This window comes from Hemitrygon akajei, chromosome 13 (genome assembly GCF_048418815.1).
Source record: "Hemitrygon akajei chromosome 13, sHemAka1.3, whole genome shotgun sequence".
Taxonomy (NCBI): domain Eukaryota; kingdom Metazoa; phylum Chordata; class Chondrichthyes; order Myliobatiformes; family Dasyatidae; genus Hemitrygon; species Hemitrygon akajei.
The window spans coordinates 96,225,852-96,244,608 of record NC_133136.1 but is presented as its reverse complement, the minus strand read 5'-3'; the positions used below and the strand labels follow the sequence as shown (position 1 = coordinate 96,244,608).

At 39.3% G+C, this 18,757-nt stretch overlaps 1 protein-coding gene across 21 annotated transcripts in view; it reads left to right on the top strand.

Moving 5' to 3' along the window:
- Positions 1-18,757, top strand: part of LOC140738067 (calcium/calmodulin-dependent protein kinase type II delta chain) — a 548,084-nt gene that overhangs the window by 284,673 nt on the left and 244,654 nt on the right. For all 21 annotated transcript variants that reach the window (XM_073065146.1, XM_073065137.1, XM_073065143.1 and 18 more), the window contains exon 5: positions 13,718-13,783. In XM_073065146.1, coding sequence (XP_072921247.1) covers positions 13,718-13,783 — 66 coding nt within the window. The remainder of the gene's footprint in view (positions 1-13,717; positions 13,784-18,757) is intronic.

The following is an 18,757-nucleotide window of genomic DNA, read 5'->3' as shown; positions in this document are numbered from 1 at the left end:
GGCCCTTCTTGGCTGTGCCAAACCATTTTTCTGCCTAGTCCCACTAACTCTGCACCTGGCCCATATCCCTCCATGCACCTTTCATCCATGTACCTGTCCCAAGTTTTTCTTAAATGTTAAAAGTGACATAAGTGACATCCAAATTAGTGACATATAGCATAAAAAGAAACGGTTCCAACACTAACCCCTGCAGAACACTAGTCACCAGCAGGCAAACAGAATATGCCCCTTTTATTCACATTTTTTGCCTCCTGCCAGTCAATCTTTATCCATGCTAGTACCTTTCCTGTAATACCATCAGCCTCATGTGTGGCACCTTGTCACCTTGGCACATTTAACACTTCATCTGGCAGCTCATTCCACACTCCCACCACTCATTGTGTGAAGAAGCCTCCCCCAATGTTCCCTTTAAACTTTTCCCCCTTCACCCTTAACCCATGTCCTCTTTTTTTTCTCCCCTAGCCTCAGTGGAAAAAGTTTGCTTGCATTCACTCTATCTATACCCATCATAATTTTATATACCTCTATCAAATCCCCCCTCATTCTTCCTCGCTCCAGGGAATAAAGTCCTAACCTATTCAACCTTTCTCTGTAACTCAGTTTCTCAAGTACCGGTAACATCCTTGTAAACCTTTTCTGTACTCTTTCAACCTTATTAATATCCCTCCAGTAATTCGGTGGCCCTAACTGCTCACAATACTCCAAATTCGGTCTCACCAATGCCTTGTACAACCTCACCATAACATTCCCTTTGACCACTACCCTCAGCCTTCTATGGACAAGCCAGTGCTGTGCCTTCGATGTGAAGAAGGGTGTGAGTGGTCAAGTTCTCCTTTGTCTTGTTGACATTAAAGAAGAGGGTATTTGCCTGGCTTCAGGTCTCAAGGTCTTATTCTTCTACCTCCTCTCTGTAGGCTGTCTCATCATTGTTAGTAATGATCCAGCACTGTTGTGTCATCAGTGAACTTGACAAAGTGATTTGGCCGTGCAGTCATGCAATGTCTGAGTGTCTAGCAATGTGCTCAGCACACAAGCACCCCCCGGCAGCTGTTCCCAATTAACTCGCCCTAGTTCTTGCTTGATGCTCTCATAATTTGCTCTGCTCCAATTTGTATACTCTGGCAAGGTCCTTATTTATCCTCATTTATAACTATCTTAAAACTTAAGGAGTTGTGGGCACTGTTCACCAACTGAAAGGTCAGTCACCTGGCCAGGCTCATTACCCAACACCAGGCCCAGGACAGTCCCTGCTCTTGTTGGACTATTTACATGTTGATTTAAGGAACCCTCATGGATGTACCTTACAGCTTCTGCCCTGTCTAACCATCTTGCACTCAGAAACGTGTATATTAGGGAAGTTGAAATCCCCAATGACAACAACCCTATTGTCTTTACACTTTTCCTTAATCTGCCTGCATTAGCGTTCCTCATTGTCCCTGTGGCTAATAGAGGGGGGTGGGTCTGTAATACAATCCAATTTGAGTGTTTGCACCCTTCCAATTCTTGAGTTCTACCCACATAGACTCAGTGGATGAACCCTCCATTATGTTTCGTCTGAGTGTAGCTGTGACGTTGTCCCTGATTAGTAGTGCAACTCCTCCACCCTCTTTTATCTCCCTCTATCTTTTCTAAACTATTGAAACCCTGGGATATTAATCATCCATTCCTGCTCCTCTCTCAACCAACTAACTCTCTGTAATGGCCGGAACATCATAGTACTGATCCATGCTCGAAGTTCATCACCTTTACCCATAATCCTCCTAGCATTAAAACACACCTACTTCGAACTATCGGTCCATTCATATCTGTTTTTACTGGTTCCCCTCCAGTTGGGGTGCAACTGTCCCTCTTCTATAGGTGCCCCAGATACCCCTGCCTCAGAAGAGATTCCAATGATCGAAGTACCTAAGATCCTGACCCTGCACCAGTTCCTCAGCCACTCATTCATTTGTACTATCATCCTATTCCTACCCTGACAGGGAGTAATCCAGAGATTATTACCTTGGAGGTCTTGCTCTTCAGCCTCCTTCCTACCACCCTATTATTCGCTGCCCAGGACCGCTTCTCCCTTTCAAACTTAGTCATTTGTACCAATGCGTGCCACGACTTCTGGCTGCTCACCATTCCCATTGAGAATATGCTCTGAGACATCCTAGACTTTAGCATCTGGGAGGCAACACACTGTCCTGGAGTTTCTCATGGCAACAGAATCTCCCGTCTGTCCCCTATCGAGTCTCCAATCGCTATTGCTCTGCCTGACTTTAACCCTTCCCTGCTGAGCCACAGATTCTGTCTCTTGTCATGTGTGTCACTGAATCAGACTGCAAGTAAAACTCAACGTACAGAGAGTGGGCATCAATTGTCAAAGTACTACCTGTTTCTACCTGTTTGATTGCCACACTATCTGTTCTTTGTAATAAGTTTTTTCTGTCAGACTTCACTGTAGAAGACACTACATTATACTAGAAATTAGTGAATGTCAGAAGACAGAAGTGAGTGTTGGTGCTATTACTAAGGAGAAGGTTCTTGGGAAGCTGAAAGGTCTGAAGGTAGATAAGCCATCTGGACTAGATAAACTGTACCCCAGGCTTCTGAAAGAAGTATCTGAAGAGATCATGGAGGCATTAGTAATGATCTTTCCAGATCACTTGACTCTGGAATGGTTCCAGAGGACAGGAAAATTGCAAATGTCACTCCACTTTTCAAGAAGGGAAGGAGGTAGAAGAAAGAAAATTATAGGGCAGTTAGCCTGACTTCAGTGGTTGGGAAGATGTTGGAGTCCATTATCAAAGATTAATGTTTTGGGGTACTTGGAGGTACGTGATAAAATGGGCCTGAGTCAACATGGTTTCCTTAAAGCGGAATTCTTACCTGACGTAACAGGCAAGGTAGACAAAGGAGAGTCGGTGGATGTTGTTTACTTGGCTTCTCATATGGCCTTTGACAAGGTGCCACACATGAGGCTGATGGTATTACAGGAAAGGTACTAGCATGGATAAAGATTGACTGGCAGGAGGCAAAAAATGCGAATAAAAGGAGCATATTCTGTTTGCCTGCTGGTGACTAGTGTTCTGCAGGGGTTAGTGTTGGAACCGTTTCTTTTTATGTTATATGTCACTAATTTGGATGATAGATGTGATGATTTTGTGGCCATGTTTGCGGATGATGCAAAGATAGGTAGAGGAACAGTAGTGTTGAGAAAACAAGGAGCCGGCAGAAGGATTTATGCAGATTGGGAGAATGGTCCAAGGAGCGGCAGATGGAATATAGTGTCGGGAAGTGTACAGTCATGCACTTTGGTAGAAGGAATAAAGGCGTAGACCATTTTCTAATAAGGAGAAATTTCAAAACTCAGAAGTGCAAAGGCACTTGGGAGTCCTTGTACAGGATTCCCTAAAATTTGGGACAGTGATAAGGAAGGCAAATCCAATGTTAGCATTCATTTTGAAAGCACTAGAATGTAAGAGCAAGAATGTAATGCTGAGACTTTATGAGACATTACTTAGACCACACTGGATTATTGGGAGAAGATATGGGTCCCTTATCTAAGAGAAGATATGACGTATTGGAGGGGGTCTAGAAGATCCCAGGAATGAAAGGGGTAATGTATGAGGAGCATTTGATGATTCTGGGCCTGTACTTGCTGGAGATTAGAAAACTGATGGGAGATCTGATTGAAACCTATCAAATATTGAAAGGCCTAGATAGAGTGGATGTGGAGCAAGTGTTTCCAACACTGGGTGAGTCTAGGACCTGAGGCTACAGCCTCAGAATAGAGGGATATCTATTTAGAATAGAGATGAGGAGGAATGTCTTTGGCTAGAGGTGGTGAATCGGTGGAATTCATTTTCATGAATGGCTGTGGAAGACAAGTCATTGGGTATGCTCAAAACAGATGTTGCTAGGTTCTTGATTAGTCAGGGCATCAAAGATTACTGGGAGAAGGTAGGAGAATAGGGTTGAGATTGATAATAAATCAGCCATACAGGTTCCCCCGCTATCTGAAGGTAGAGCGTTCCTGTGAAACCGTTTGTAAGCCGAAATGTCGTAAAGCAAAGAAGTAATTACCATTAATTTATATAGGAAAAATTTTTGAGCATTCCCAGACCCAAAAAATAACCTACCAAATCATACCAAATAACACATATAACCTAAAGTAACACTAGCATATAGTAAAATCAGGAATGATATGATAAATATACAGCATATGTAAAGTAGAAATATTTGTATGTACAGTGTAGTTTTAGTTATCAAAATCGGGAAGACAGCAAGCCAAAATCGATTTGGAGAAAAAAATCGGCATGTACACGCCTACACACATACACACATGCGCACACAACTGCCCGCGCAAGGCTTCACGGTCACGGTGTCTTTCTTGGGGTAAATACACGTATAAAGCGGGCGTCTTTTTTTCGTAAAAGTGAAAATCCTCTTTGGTTAGCGAAACTAATGTAGATCTTTCATAACAGTGAGCTGTCGTAAAGCAAACGTTCGAGAAACAGGGGCCACCTGTATTGGAATGGCCGGGCAGACTCAATGGGCCATTTGGCCTAATTCTGTTGTTATGTCTTATGGACTTTTTGGTAATTTATTTTTTTATTGAAGTTCATCATCAAACAAACATTTCCATAAGATGTATTTCAGACATTGTACATATATATCATATTATCATATATGTCACAAATCTCCACATAGTATTTATCTGAGGTATACACTTATAGAAAAGAGTGGAGAGAAAAAACAAGCAAAAGGAAAAAAATATGTACAAGTAGGGAGTGATCTTTTTTTTTTACAAAATATTAATTGATTTGTAAGAATAAAATCAGGCCTATGAGGCATTATGTAGTTAAACCATTTTTCCCAGTATGAATCAAATTGTTCCAGCTTATGATTAACAGATGCTGTTATCTTCTCCATTTTGTAAATGTCCATTGTAATTTCCATCCATGCATTTAAAGTTGGGCTCTCCTGTGATAACCATTTCTAGCAAGAGTCTTTTTACCAGCCGCCAACAGTATATTCATTAAATATTTATCTCTTTTCAACCATTCTTGAGGTATATATCCAAAATATATGATCTTACTCTCTAAAGGTATTACACATTTAAAGATGTCTTGTAGGGCATTGTGTATCCCCCTCCAATAGGCTTTGATACCAGGGTAGTCCCAAAAAATATGATAATAATTTGCATTTTGATTTCCACAATTTCTCCAGCAAACAGGGAGGTTACTATCATAATGGGATTTCTGAGAGGGTGTAATAAAATACTTATCAAGTTTTTCCATCCATTTCTGTGAACTGGTACACATTGATACCTCCATATTATTGTCCATTCTTCCTCAGATATAATTATCCCTCCTTCCTTCTCCCATTTTGTTTTAATGTATGAAGTCGAATATGTTTTAAGAATTGACAACCCCCTATACATGCTTGAAATAGACAATAGACAGTAGGTGCAGGAGTAGGCAATTCGGCCCTTCTTGCCAGCACCGCCATTCACTGTGATCATGGCTGATCATACACAATCAGTACCCCGTTCCTGCCCTCTCCCCATATCCCTTGACCCCACTATCTATAAGAGCTGTATCTAACTCTCTCTTGAATGCATCCAGAGGCTTGGCCTCCACTGCCTTCTGGAGCAGAGCATTCCACATATCCACCACTCTCTGGGTGAAAAAGTTTTTCCGCATCTCTGTTCTAAATGGCCTACCCCTTATTCTTAAACTGTGTCCTCTAGTTCTGGACTCACCCATCAGCGGGAACATGCTTCCTGCTTCCAGTGTGTCCAATCCTTTAATAATCTTATATGTTTCAATCAGATCCCCTCTCATCCTTCTAAATTCCAGTGTATACAAGCCCAGTCGCTCCAATCTTTCAACATATGACAGTCCCACCATTCCGGGAATTAACCTTGTGAACCTACGCTGCACTCCCTCAATAGCAAGAATGTCCTTCCTCAAATTTGGAGACCAAAACTGCACACAATATTCCAGGTGGGGTCTCACCAGGGCCCTGTACAGCTGCAGAAGGACCTCTTTACTCCTATACTCAATTCCTCTTGTTATAAAAGCCAGAATGCCATTAGCTTTCTTCACTGCCTGCTGTACCTGCATGCTTGCTTTCATTGACTGATGTACAAGAACACCTAGATCTCGTTGTACTTCCCCTTTTCCTAACTTGACTCCATTTTAGATAGTAATCTGCCTTCCTGTTCTTGCCACCAAAGTGGATAACCTCACATTTATCCATATTAAACTGCATCTGCCATACATTTTCCCACTCACCCAACCTGTCCAAGTCACCCTGCATTGTCTTAACATCCTCCTGACATTTCACACTGCTACCCAGCTTTGTGTCATCAGCAAATTTGCTAATGTTACTTTTAATCCCTTCATCTAAATCATTAATGTATATTATAAACAGCTGCGGTCCCAGCACCGAACCTTGCGGTACCCCACTGGTACAGCCTGCCATCCTGAAAGGGACCCGTTAATCACAACTCTTTGTTTCCTGTCAGTCAGCCAATTTTCAATCCATGTCAGTACTCTGCCCCCAATACCATGTGCCCTAATTTTGCCCACTAATCTCCTATGAGGGACTTTATCAAAAGCTTTCTGGAAGTCCTGGTACACTACATCCACTGGCTCTCCCTTGTCCATTTTCATAGTTACATTTTTTATATGAAAATGTTTCATTTTCATATAATCATTTTCAAATGATTCTACTACTATTATCTGAATTATATGCTTTTCTAAATGGCTCTATCAAGCATGTACTTGCCTTGGTTACATTTTTAAGCGTCTTATTAACATATTGTCACATCTGTAAATACCAATAAAAGTCTTGTTTTTCTAATAAGTGTTTCTCTTTAAGCATTTCAAAACTGAACAGTGTTCCTTCTTTCATTATTTTGCAAAGAACTATTTTTCCTTTAGCTGTCCAGTCCTTAAAACTAGCATCCAATTTATTTGGTGTAAAATCAGAGTCATATGCACACCATTTAAGAATTGCAATATCTCCCTCTAGATTATATTCTTTTATAGTAGTTTTCCATATTTTAAGAGTCAATTTCACCCATGGGTTATCAATAGCTTTTATGTACCTTTGCAGGTTGTTATCAGCTAAAATTGCTTGTATGGGGATGGGAAGTACCCACTCCTCAATGTTTTTCCATTGAGCGTCATATGATGGGTTGCACCAACATATCACAGCTCTCAACTGTGCTGCAAAATAATAATCTCTTAGAGAAGGTAGGCCCCATCCCCCCTTTTCCTTTGCTAATTGCAGAGTTTTGAGATGAACTCTAGGCCTTTTACCCTGTCAAATATACCTTGATAACATCTTGTTCCATTCATTGAATTGATTTTGATTAACCTCTATTGGTAGGGTCTGAAAGAGATATAACAGTCTAGGCAGTATATTCATTTTAATAGACTCAATCCTTGAAGTGAGACTGAAAAAAGGAATCAGGTTCCATCTTGCCATATCTTACTTAATTTTTTTATATAAAGGCTGATAATTACATTCTGATAATTTTGCCAAATCTTTTGGCATAATGATGCCCAAATATTTGAAAGATTCTGTGTGCCATACCCAGGGATATCTACTTTCAATTTCTCTTGGTGGGCTATAGTAATATGAAAGTAATTGGGTTTTATCTATGTTGATCTTGTATCCTGATAATTGACCATATTGTTCAAAAGATTGCATCAATTTAGGTAAAGAGTATGTTGGTTGCCCTAGATAGATCAAAATGTCATCCTCATAACAACCCAATTTATGCTCTGTCCCTTTAATAGTAATTCCCCTGATATCTTCATTTTGTCTGATGTATTGAGCTAATGGTTCCAGATATAATGCGAAGAGTAGCGGTGATGATGCGCAACCCTGTCTCGTGCCCCTTTCTAGGGTAAGACTATTTGATAAATGCCCATTGATTTTAATCCTAGCAGTAGAGTTGTCATATAGTGTCTGTATAGTTTTAATAATTATGTCTTGGAAACCAAATCTATGTAAAGAAAATTCCAATTAACCGAATCAAATACCTTTTCAGCATCCATGCTTATCACTATTGCTTCAATTGTATTTTTTTGTATATGATCCATAATGTGAAGTGTCCTTCGTATATTGTCATGTGTTTGGCATTATCGTATAAAACCTGTCTGATCGTTACGTATCAGTACGGGTAGAAACTCCTCTAATCATTTGGCCATGATGGAGGTAAATAATCTGTAATCTACATTAAGAACGGATATTGGTCTAAATGACCCGCATTCCATTTTATCCTTGCCTTCTTTCGGTATAGCTGAGATTATCGCTTCCTTCCAACTGGGTGGCATTTGTGCCTTTTTTAGAGCCCAGTTCAGTGTGGGGAGTAAAACAGGAATTAACTCATTTTTAAATTCTTTGTACCACTCTGCCATATACCCATCTGATCCTGGTGACTTGCTTAGTTTAAGCCTACTAATTGCAGCTTTTAATTCAACTTCAGTTATGTCAGCAGTCATCGTTCTATTTTGTTCTTCGCTTAAAGTGGGTAACTCTAGAGAATTCAAGAAGGTATCAATTTGGGTTATGCTTCCCCCTGGAACTTTGGAATATAGAGTTTTGTAAAACACTTCAAAAGCTTCTTGAATATCACTTAGCTTATTTTTTTATCATTTTCAATCTTGGGTCCCTAATTCTATGAATTGTATTTTCTGCTATCTTTTCTTCCAGTTTCCATGCCAGTATTTTCATGGAATTTGATCCACTTTCATGATGTCTCTGCTTCAGAAACATTAATTTTTTTCCTGATTTCTTGTGTAGCCAAACTATATCATTCCTAATTTTTTTAATTTCCCCTAATGTATCCTGTGCCAAATGCAATTTGTGTTTTTTCTCTGGTTCCTTCAGCCTATTTTGTAATTCCTCTAATGTTTTATTCATTATTTTTTTCTTATATGAAGATATCGCTATAATTTTCCCTCTTAAGACAGCCTTCAGAGTATCCCATAAAATGGGAGGTGAAACCTCTCCATTATCATTAAATTCTAAGTAGAGGCCAGTTTCTTCTTTAATTTGTTCCTTAAAGTAGATCATTGAGTAGACTTGAATTTAGTTTCCAAATAGTATTCTTTGGTTGTAGGTCAAAATCAACAGATAAATATATAGGTGCATGGTCACTTACATCTATTGTCCCAATTCCACAGGTGTTTATTTTGTCTTTGTCTTTTCCAAATGTTATGAAATAGTCTATTCTTATATATACAGAATGGGGAGCAGAATAATGAGTGTAATCCCTTCTGTCGGGGAAAAGGTCCCTCCATATATCAATTAAACCAACATCCTCAAAATGTGTATTAACTTTCTTATGTAAAGATTTTGTTTCATAGGTTTTTCTATTGGAAGAGTCTAAGTTTGGTTGTAATTGTAAATTTAAGTCTCCCCCACATATCAGGAGACCTTCTGTTTCTGCTACCATAATATCAGTAACTTTCTGAAAGAAATCTATATAACTTCTCGGGGGTGCGTATATATTCAATAGATTAACTGAATTTCTGTCTATATTCCCACTTACCAGAATATATCTGCCCTCTTTATCTCCCATTTCGAATACTTTTTCAAAATTTAGCTTACTTGAGATAGGAATAGCAACTCCTCTCCTATGTCCTGATTTATATGAGGAGAAAAACAAATTAGTGAAGCCCATTCTCTTTAGTTTTTTTATGCTCATTATCACTTAAATGAGTTTCCTGTAAATATACTACATGGGCTTGTTCTTTTTTCATTTTGGATAAAATTCTATTACGTTTGATTGGATTTAATAGCCCATTGACATTAAAAGAAATGAATTTTACTTTGTCCTTAGCCATTTGTATTTATCTGTCAATGTATCATTGAAATTAGCAGGGTAAAACTTAATTGATCTGCTCCCTGAACAAATAAGAACCAAGAAACACAAATAATAACAGAAATGGCAACAAATGGGTGATTCCAAGGCTGAGGCGTCTAGTAGATGACCCTGCATTGAGCTAGAGGAAATGTCTAGCTGTGGGGGATAACCCCTCCCACTTGTGAGTTGAGGGCCCCCATTGCAGTATTCATAAAAGTCAGTGAACAAATCCATTACACAGAAAAGATTTCCCTGTGTACTCCTATATGTATATACATATATATATATATATATATATATATACACACACACACACACACACACACACACACACACAGATATATATATATATATATATATATATATATATATATATATATATATATATATATATAGATATATTACAAACACATATATCCTCATTTTGGTGGGGAAAACGGAGTAAGTGAGTGAATAAAGAATAACAACTAAATAATATAAAATCCACATTATAATAAATATTTCTCAAGATAGGTATATCACCATTTACTTTTGCTTCCATTTAGCTTCTCAACATTTTTAAGTTAGCCAAACCTTATGGCTCTTCTGGAGGGGGTGAGGGCTGTCTTTGGAAAACTCCCAGTCTCTTCCTGATATACTTCTCTCGGCCTCCTCCCGTCTCCTGCCTTCTTGATTCTCGCACTATTTCCCAAGAGGAGCGGGATAATTCCTCTGCCAGGCTTTCCCTTGGTTTGATCACGCTGACGGGCAACCCTCTGGCCTTCATGTCTGCAGTCGATTCTTCCACTATCTGATACCGTTGGATCCCATCTTGATAAAACACTCGAAGTTTAGCAGGGTACGGAGTTTGAAATCTAATCCTTTATTGTTTTAGTATTCGGTTTACTTCAGAGTATTCTTTACGTTTCTGCAGGACCGCAGGGGGGTAATCTTGGATGAACTATATTAATTTATTGTCTAAAAACATCTTCTTCTTAACCCAGGCCTTTCGTAGAATCTGCATTGGTACTGTATCGAAGGAGTTTTATTACTATTGTTACGTACCCTGTAACTGGGTGTCTGACCAGCAAAGATAGAAGAATCCGTTGGAGTCTGGTGGTACTAATTTCAAACAGTGTTTATTAGTAAAATATACAAATCAATATCAACAATGCAAATATATAGATAATACACATTAGCAATACTAAACCTAAAAGTATGGGTATAATAATAATCAATAATAAACAAGCTCTGTCGATGTCTAGGGGATAATGAATTGTCATGTGAATATAAAGTTCAGTTCAGTTCATACGTGCTGAGGTAATTGTTGGTTCTTGTGTTTTAATCATTGGAGAGAGAGAGAGAGAGCGAACAGTGACAGCTACAGTCAGGCAAACCTTCCTTTATGTTCTTGATCCGTCGATGGGTTGTGGCCATTCAGGTATGACCCCTCTGTCCTTCAGCTAGAACATTCTTCTGTGGTGGACTCGTCACCCAGGCAAGGGCGGACACACATACAAGCCCCCACCGGCCCTGCTATAACACTGTGAGTTAAACTGACCAATCCTTTGTTCGGTCCCCGTTGCCCCACACCTTTTCGTGGGTTCCAACACTCAAGCAGTGCTCACTAGTGTGTCTCCTGGTGTGTCTGAGGGGTGTCTCCCCAGACCTCACTTTTATCCCCACTCACGGGGTCTCAGGTGTCAATCAGCTTTGAATGGCTTAGTCCATCAAACCAGCCCACTTCGGCTGTCCACTGAGGAATTTTAATGAACAGAATGGTACCAAGTAAACAGCCCTCTCCGGAGCCATAAGTCTTTTAGGAGTCATAGTACGGTGGAACAACAAGTCTCTCTCTCCCGGTGTTATCTCTCCCTTATCTGAAGCAAATGTTCCAATCCCAGTATGTTTTCCCTTTTTCTCTCATTAGCAGCGTGGTAACAGTAACAGTTTGTGATTCTCCCGGGGGGGGGGGGGGGGGGACATGGGCAACTCTGTACCCTTCTGCCCATCAGAGTTGTCCATCCTTCATAACACTATTGAGCGTGGCTTATCTGCTCTATCTCGGGTAGGCTTCGGGATGAGCGCACAATGCGCTCTCTCAATTTCCAGCTCCATAGTCGAGGGAAGCTCCAGCACATCCTGCAGCAATTTTCCGACAAACCCCGTCATAGACAAGCCCTTCGCTCCTTTGGGAACGTTGTATATTCTTATATTTTTCTGCCTTGATCTTCCCTCCAGATCAAGCAGTTTACCTTCTTGTTGATTTAATATTTTTAGGGTCTTACTTAGTATCCATTCCACGTTTTGAATATGATCTTCCACTTTCTCAACTCGAGTCTCTGCCACCGCTATATTTGGATTGACGTTGGCGAGCTCTGACTTAATATCATGTAGCTGCTGTTTTATATCTTTCTGGAACTCCCTTATCTCTTTCAAAATTTCAATCATATTTGCCACTTTGCCTGAACAAGGCCCAGCGTCCGCCTCGCTAGCACGCGGTCGGGTAGGAGAGCCACTCGCTGCACTCCTCTCGGCCTCAGGCTCCGCAGTGTCGCTTTTTTTAACTTCCATTCTTTTTCCCCATTCTTGCCCCTCTTATCAGTTCAAATACTTTCGAAAAATACTATATTTGATGATTTAACGGGGCTTAAATCGCCTTTTTCCAGAGGAGCTAGTGACTTAAGCTGCCATTCTCGACGATGAACCCTTATAGACTTTTTGGAAGAACTCCTTTCTACCTTTGATCACAAGTTCATCAGGCTAAGGTCAGCATGTAATGTAGACACTGCGGGAAAGGAATATCATGGATACTACGGCCTACGGCCCAAGAGCAAGAGATGACCTGAGGTTTGGATGATTTAAGCACTGGTCTGGATGGGAAAAAACAGGGTGTTGGGGCTGGAGGCAAGCTTCCTGCTCCACCAGGTTTACTTGTCTCAGCCCTGAACTGAGGCTGGGCTTGCAATTAATTGACTTCTGAACCAGCTGCGATGATGCCTCACTTTGTGAACTTCAGTTCTGAATGCTATTTGCTAACTTTTATTGTTTGCATGATTTGTTTTTCTCACTGCACATTGGGTGTTTGACAGCTTTCTTTTGTTTTAATGGGTTCTCTTGGGTTTCTTTGTTTTGTGGCTGCCTGTAAGGAAATAAATCTCAAGGTTGTATTAAGTTATAAATGTATTTTGTAATTTTCTTTGAACTAATTTCAAAAAGCCCTAATATTATTTTTTCTTGAAATGGGCCTTGGATAAATTTAACAATGTGCATCAGGCATTGCCATTAATTTTTATGTGAATGGCTGGACAAGTAGCTGGATCTAGTGTGTTATGCTGAAGGATCTATACTAAAAGAAACCTTCAGGAGCCAGCAGTGTTCATTTTCACATCTTAAACTTCGTGAGCTCTTATAATCAACATTACTTTCCTATTAGTGAATCTCGGAAGAGACACTTTGTAGCTTTTGTTTTACATTATATGTCTTTATTCAAAGAGTTTAAATCTCATGATACGATCATATCTTCAAGTAAAATACACAAAGGAAAATAGTTTCTAACTGGAGAAATCTCCATGGCCATAAACACCTGTGTATTCTTAAATTGAAAGTATAAAAAATTAAAAGCCTGGTTATTTATCTTGCCCCTGAAGTGTTTAAGAAGAATACAATACATGTGAAATGCAAGAGGATCATTCATTCTGCATTTGTAGTAACCTCAGAAAGTTAGTTTGAAAGAGGCATTAACTTGCTTTGTTTAAAATTAAAATTTAGTAAGTATAATAAACTGCAATAAGCTACATGTTAACATTTTCTCATTAGCAAGAAATTTTGAATGCTGTTTTGTAATGTTCTTTATTTCATTAGAGTGACTGGAGGAGAATTATTTGAAGACATTGTAGCCAGAGAATACTACAGTGAAGCAGATGCCAGGTAGGTCTGTTGCTTCCATTGTGGGGTTTCTAGGTCTGGAACTTCCTCAGGGTGGCTTCTAGGAATTTCCCGGCCTTACCTTTTACTCCACAATTTTTCAGTTAATATTTTCAGAACACTCTATAATCCAGTTCAATTTATCTTCCCTTAAACATTGCATTTTTAAAATAGCAAAAAGGTCCGGTACAACAGTATAGCAACCAGCTTATTTTCACTTATATGTTATGCAGTTTTCTTTATAAAATAAAGCAAAGATTTTCAAAATATTGCCAGTGAATATTCTTGTGATTTATCTTTTTATAGTTTAGAAAACAAAACTTTTCCATTTTGAAACATTTCGCAAACTTTAATGGGACAGTGAAACTGGCAAAGAGCAGTGGGAGCAAATCAAGGTGTCTATAAAAGAAATACAAGGATCAATAATTTTAGTGTCCGAAGTAACTGGAAAACAATAGTTGATAATTATGAATTCAGAACTATTGTAATTTGGAGTGAATTAAATTTTTACTGGATTCAATAAATTGGCACTCAGTTAACAGTTCAAAAAGTTAGTTAGAAGCTTTAATTAGAAAAAGGAGAAATTAATAATAAACTTAAATATGTAATACCTTCAAAGTGTTTTGAAAGTATTAGTTAAAGGCAAAAGATTAGAAATTCCACTTTAGTTATGGCTGGTGACTTCATGCTGTTACATTACACCATTACATCACAGTCTAGCTCAGTAAGGCAGAAAGACTCCCAATTATCTACTTAAAACTACAAAACTTTGTTTAATAGGACGGAATAGATAAAATACTTACCTCGGTATGCATGGGGCCCACTGACTGAACTTGTCTCCCATAACCAGTGGATTATCTGCACCCAATTGCCCACCATTGAGAACATCTACCATAAACACTGCCTGGGCAGGGTGGAAAGTATTATCAAGGATGCATCTCACCCTAACCATGGACTTTTTACTCTTCTCCCATTCGGTAGGCGCTACAGGAGCCTCTGCTCCCGCACCAGCAGGCACAGGAAGAGTTTCTTCCCTGAGGCTGTGACCCTGCTGAACCTCACATCACAGCGCTAAGCAGTATTGCACCCACACTGTACTGTCTCAGTACTTTTATATTTGTGTGCTGTAGCACTTACTTTTTATTCACAGTTATTTTGTAAATAACACTACTCTTTGCATTTCTCATTAGATGCTAACTGCATTTCATTTGGCTTTGTATCTGTACTCGGTACAATGGCAATAAAGTTGAATCTAATCTAATCTAATGACCTGTGGTGGTGTTCCCAACCAGCCCATCGGTGAGGCCTTGAAGACTAACTTAAAGCTCCCAATGTTCTACTTTTATACCTTTTCCACTGAAACAAAAAGCTACAGTAAGTAGATCAATTCATTAGCACCAGCTCAAACCACCAAACCAATTATCACTTGATACCACTTTTCTCAAGTCCCACCCACGTTCAAGTGACTTCCATGTTTTCACGGTTGTATCCATGGACACCATAATGTATAGTTGTATTAGACCATAAGAAACAGGAGCTGAATTAGAGCATTCAGCACATTGAGCACATTAGAGCCATTCCATCAACCCCATAAACCCACCTTCTCGCCATATCCTTCGATGCCCTGACCAATCAAAAAACTATCAATTTCCGCCTTATATATACCCATAGACTTGGTCTCGGCAACACAGTCTGTGGGTGAGCATTCCACAGATTCACCACTCATTGGCTAAAAAAAATTCCTCCTTATCTCTGTTCTAAAAGGTTCCCCTCAATTTTGAGGTTGTGCCCTCTAGTTCTGGATACCCCCACCATAGGAAACATCCTCTCCATGTTCACCCTAACCAGTCCTTTCAACATTTGGTAGGTTTCAATGAGATCCCCCTGCATTCTTCTAAATTCCAGTGAGTACAGGCCCAAAGCTGCCAAACGTGCTTCATAAAAGTTAACCCCTTCATTCCCAGAATCATCTTTGTGAACCTCCTCTGGACTCTCTCCAAAGACAACACATCCTTTCTGAGATATGGGGCCCAAATACAGCAGCCACTAAATTGAAAATAAGATTGCATTCAGAATCTAAATATTCCTATTATTTATGTTATATCCACGGACCTAAGTTAATTTTTGGAGCCCAAATGTGTTGATTTGATGTAAAATAATCCAGTTCAGTAGAAGTTTTTATTGTCAGAATAGGCTTTCGGTTTAGTTTATAGTGAGTTTGGGTAAATAAGACTTTACACAGAAACATAGAGTACGTTGACCAAAAGTGATACTGAATTAAGGTAATTGTCTTTCAGATTCTGAATGTTGATCCTATCCATGCCTCTCCTAATATCACAAACTTCTACCAGGGCTAGAATACTACTATTCCAAGTGCAGTCTAGCCAACATTTTATATAACCACAACATTACTTCTATATTCCTATACTTAATACACCAACTAAGAAAGACATATCCCTACCTTACCAGACTTTCTCAGATTTATTTCCATTTCAGGACATTATATGAATAATTCATCCTATGAAAATGAATTCTAATCTATACATGAAGGTGAAAAGTCCATCATCCTAACTTGGAGAACCTACTTTGACATCTCACTTTTAACAGGACAGTTTACATTTTCAGAGATGAGAAGCATAAACCTACAGAGAAGTGCACAATTCTTGTCAGTAGTTTGTATTATAAATGCTAACGTGAATGCTAATAATTGAAATTACTCACACAAATTTGTTTCACTTAAATCCCATTATTTCCTCTACGGAAGGATTACTCATGCATGGCTTTGCACACTCTGGGTAGAAATTTGTTCCAGGTTATCTGTAGTAACATAATTTGTAGTAATGTACACACTTTGAATCTGCTTCTGATAGAAGGAAGGATTAGAAGAAATGTTTGGAGGATTAGTTAACTGCACACATCCGGTGATTAGCATTAATAGATGAATTTTCTACACCCAGATACTTGGGCTATTGTGATGCTCTTATCAGGATAGTGCAATGTATAGCTCATTTTAGGAGTATTTCCCGACTGGGTTGCAGTATCATTTGGGGCTGCGATGTTGTCTCAAACATCACTTGCTTGATCTCTAAAACTAGGGAGAGGAGAGAACAAGGAGAGACCAATCACAGAGAAAATCTGCAGATGCTGAAAATTCTCAGCCTTAAATGTCAACTGTACTCTTTTCCATAGATGCTGGCTGGCCTACTGAGTTCCTCCAGCATTTTGTGTAAGAAAGAGGAGAGAAAAGGTTGGTAAGAGATTGGTGGTGAGGAGAGCGGTGGGATGTTAAGAATGGACAGGTAAAGGAGGACAAAAAGGAAAGGGAAAGAAGAATATTCCAGTGCCAGGGCAAGTCAGAGAGAGGAATTGAAGTGAGATTAACCACCACCCTCCCCCCCCCCCCCCCAATCTCTCTCCTTCTTTGAAGCATGCAAAGAAAATTTACAACAATGTTGTTGAGGCATTTTCTTGAGGGCATTTGCTGGAGATACAAAGAAATACAATAGAATAAATTTAAAAAATACTACAAAGACAGACCATCAATGTGCAAAAGGCAAACTGTGTAAATACAAAAAAAAAGAATAAATAAATAATATTGAGAAAGTGAGCTGCAGAGCCTTTGAAAGCGCATCCATCAACTGAGGAATTGTGGAACCATTGTACCACCATCATATAACCATATATAACAATTACAGCACAGAAACAGGCCATCTAGGCCCTTCTAGTCCGTGCTGAACGCATACTCTCACCTAGTCCCACCAACCTGCACTCAGCCCATAACCCTCCATTCCTTTCCTGTCCATATACCTATCCAATCATAGTGAGGTACAGATCTGTGAATGCAACTACTATATAATTCTCCCTTTGACAATACAGTATGTGATGCCAATTTTAAGCTTCAGCAATAGTCAAGTTAATGAAAGCCCTTTATAGGAACCCTCATTCAGAATATGTTGGACTGTCAGCAGAATTTGGGTTTGGAGCCACTCAATCAGTATGATGCCTAATGAAGAATCTTTGGCCAGAAGCATTACCACTATTTCTTGTTCCAAAGAGGTGACCTGATCTGCTGAGGAGATCCAACAGTTTCTGTTCAGTTTTCCCCTGTATTCTAGCATAATTTTATCATTGGGCAGGGTAAAAGAATGACATTATACACAGATTCTCAGATTTGAAAGTGGATGTCCTTTCAGTGAATCCATATTTGTACTTCATTTTTGTAGATTTGTATTAGTTCTTGTTTCCTTCTCCAACCAGCTGGTATTTTCTTCTAAGTGCCAGCATATTCAATATTTCTACTTAAGTGCACGTGGCTTCAAACTTCTGAATGTGCTGACACCTACTTGTCACCATTTTCCCGACTGCATTAGATCTAGCATATATAGGAACAGTGTCTCCATTCAGTTGAAATGGGAGAGACTTCTTATTAATGTACATTTATTTAAAATTTGCTGAAATTAGTTAATCTTTCCAATTACTTTATTAATGAGGCACATTGGAAGAATTATTCAGTGAAGGGTTATGCAGACATAAAATCCATGAACAGTGGAGAATGAGGGGAAAAGTCTTAAGAGAATGGTTTGAGATCAAACAAAGAAAAATACTTAATGAAATATCAAAGGCCATAAACGGTGAAATACTTTACAAGAACACTACCAGGAGAGACGTGCAATCTGCTGAAGGGACTCGGCGAGCCAAGCAGTATCTGTGGAAGGAAAGGAATTGTTGATCATTCAGGTTCTGAATAACAGTCTTTGAGTTCCTCCATCAGTCTGCGTTGCTCTAGATTCCACCATCTACAGTCTGTTCTGCTTCCATTGATCAAAAAAGGGGAAAGCTGGAATATCTTGGTGTGAGACCTGTCACATCTGAATGACAATGCATCCAATGATGCAGTGTTTCCACAGATAATGATGGGTTTCAGCTAGCATATACAACACATGAGGACAAAAATCCTCCTGAACTTTCAGTACTATG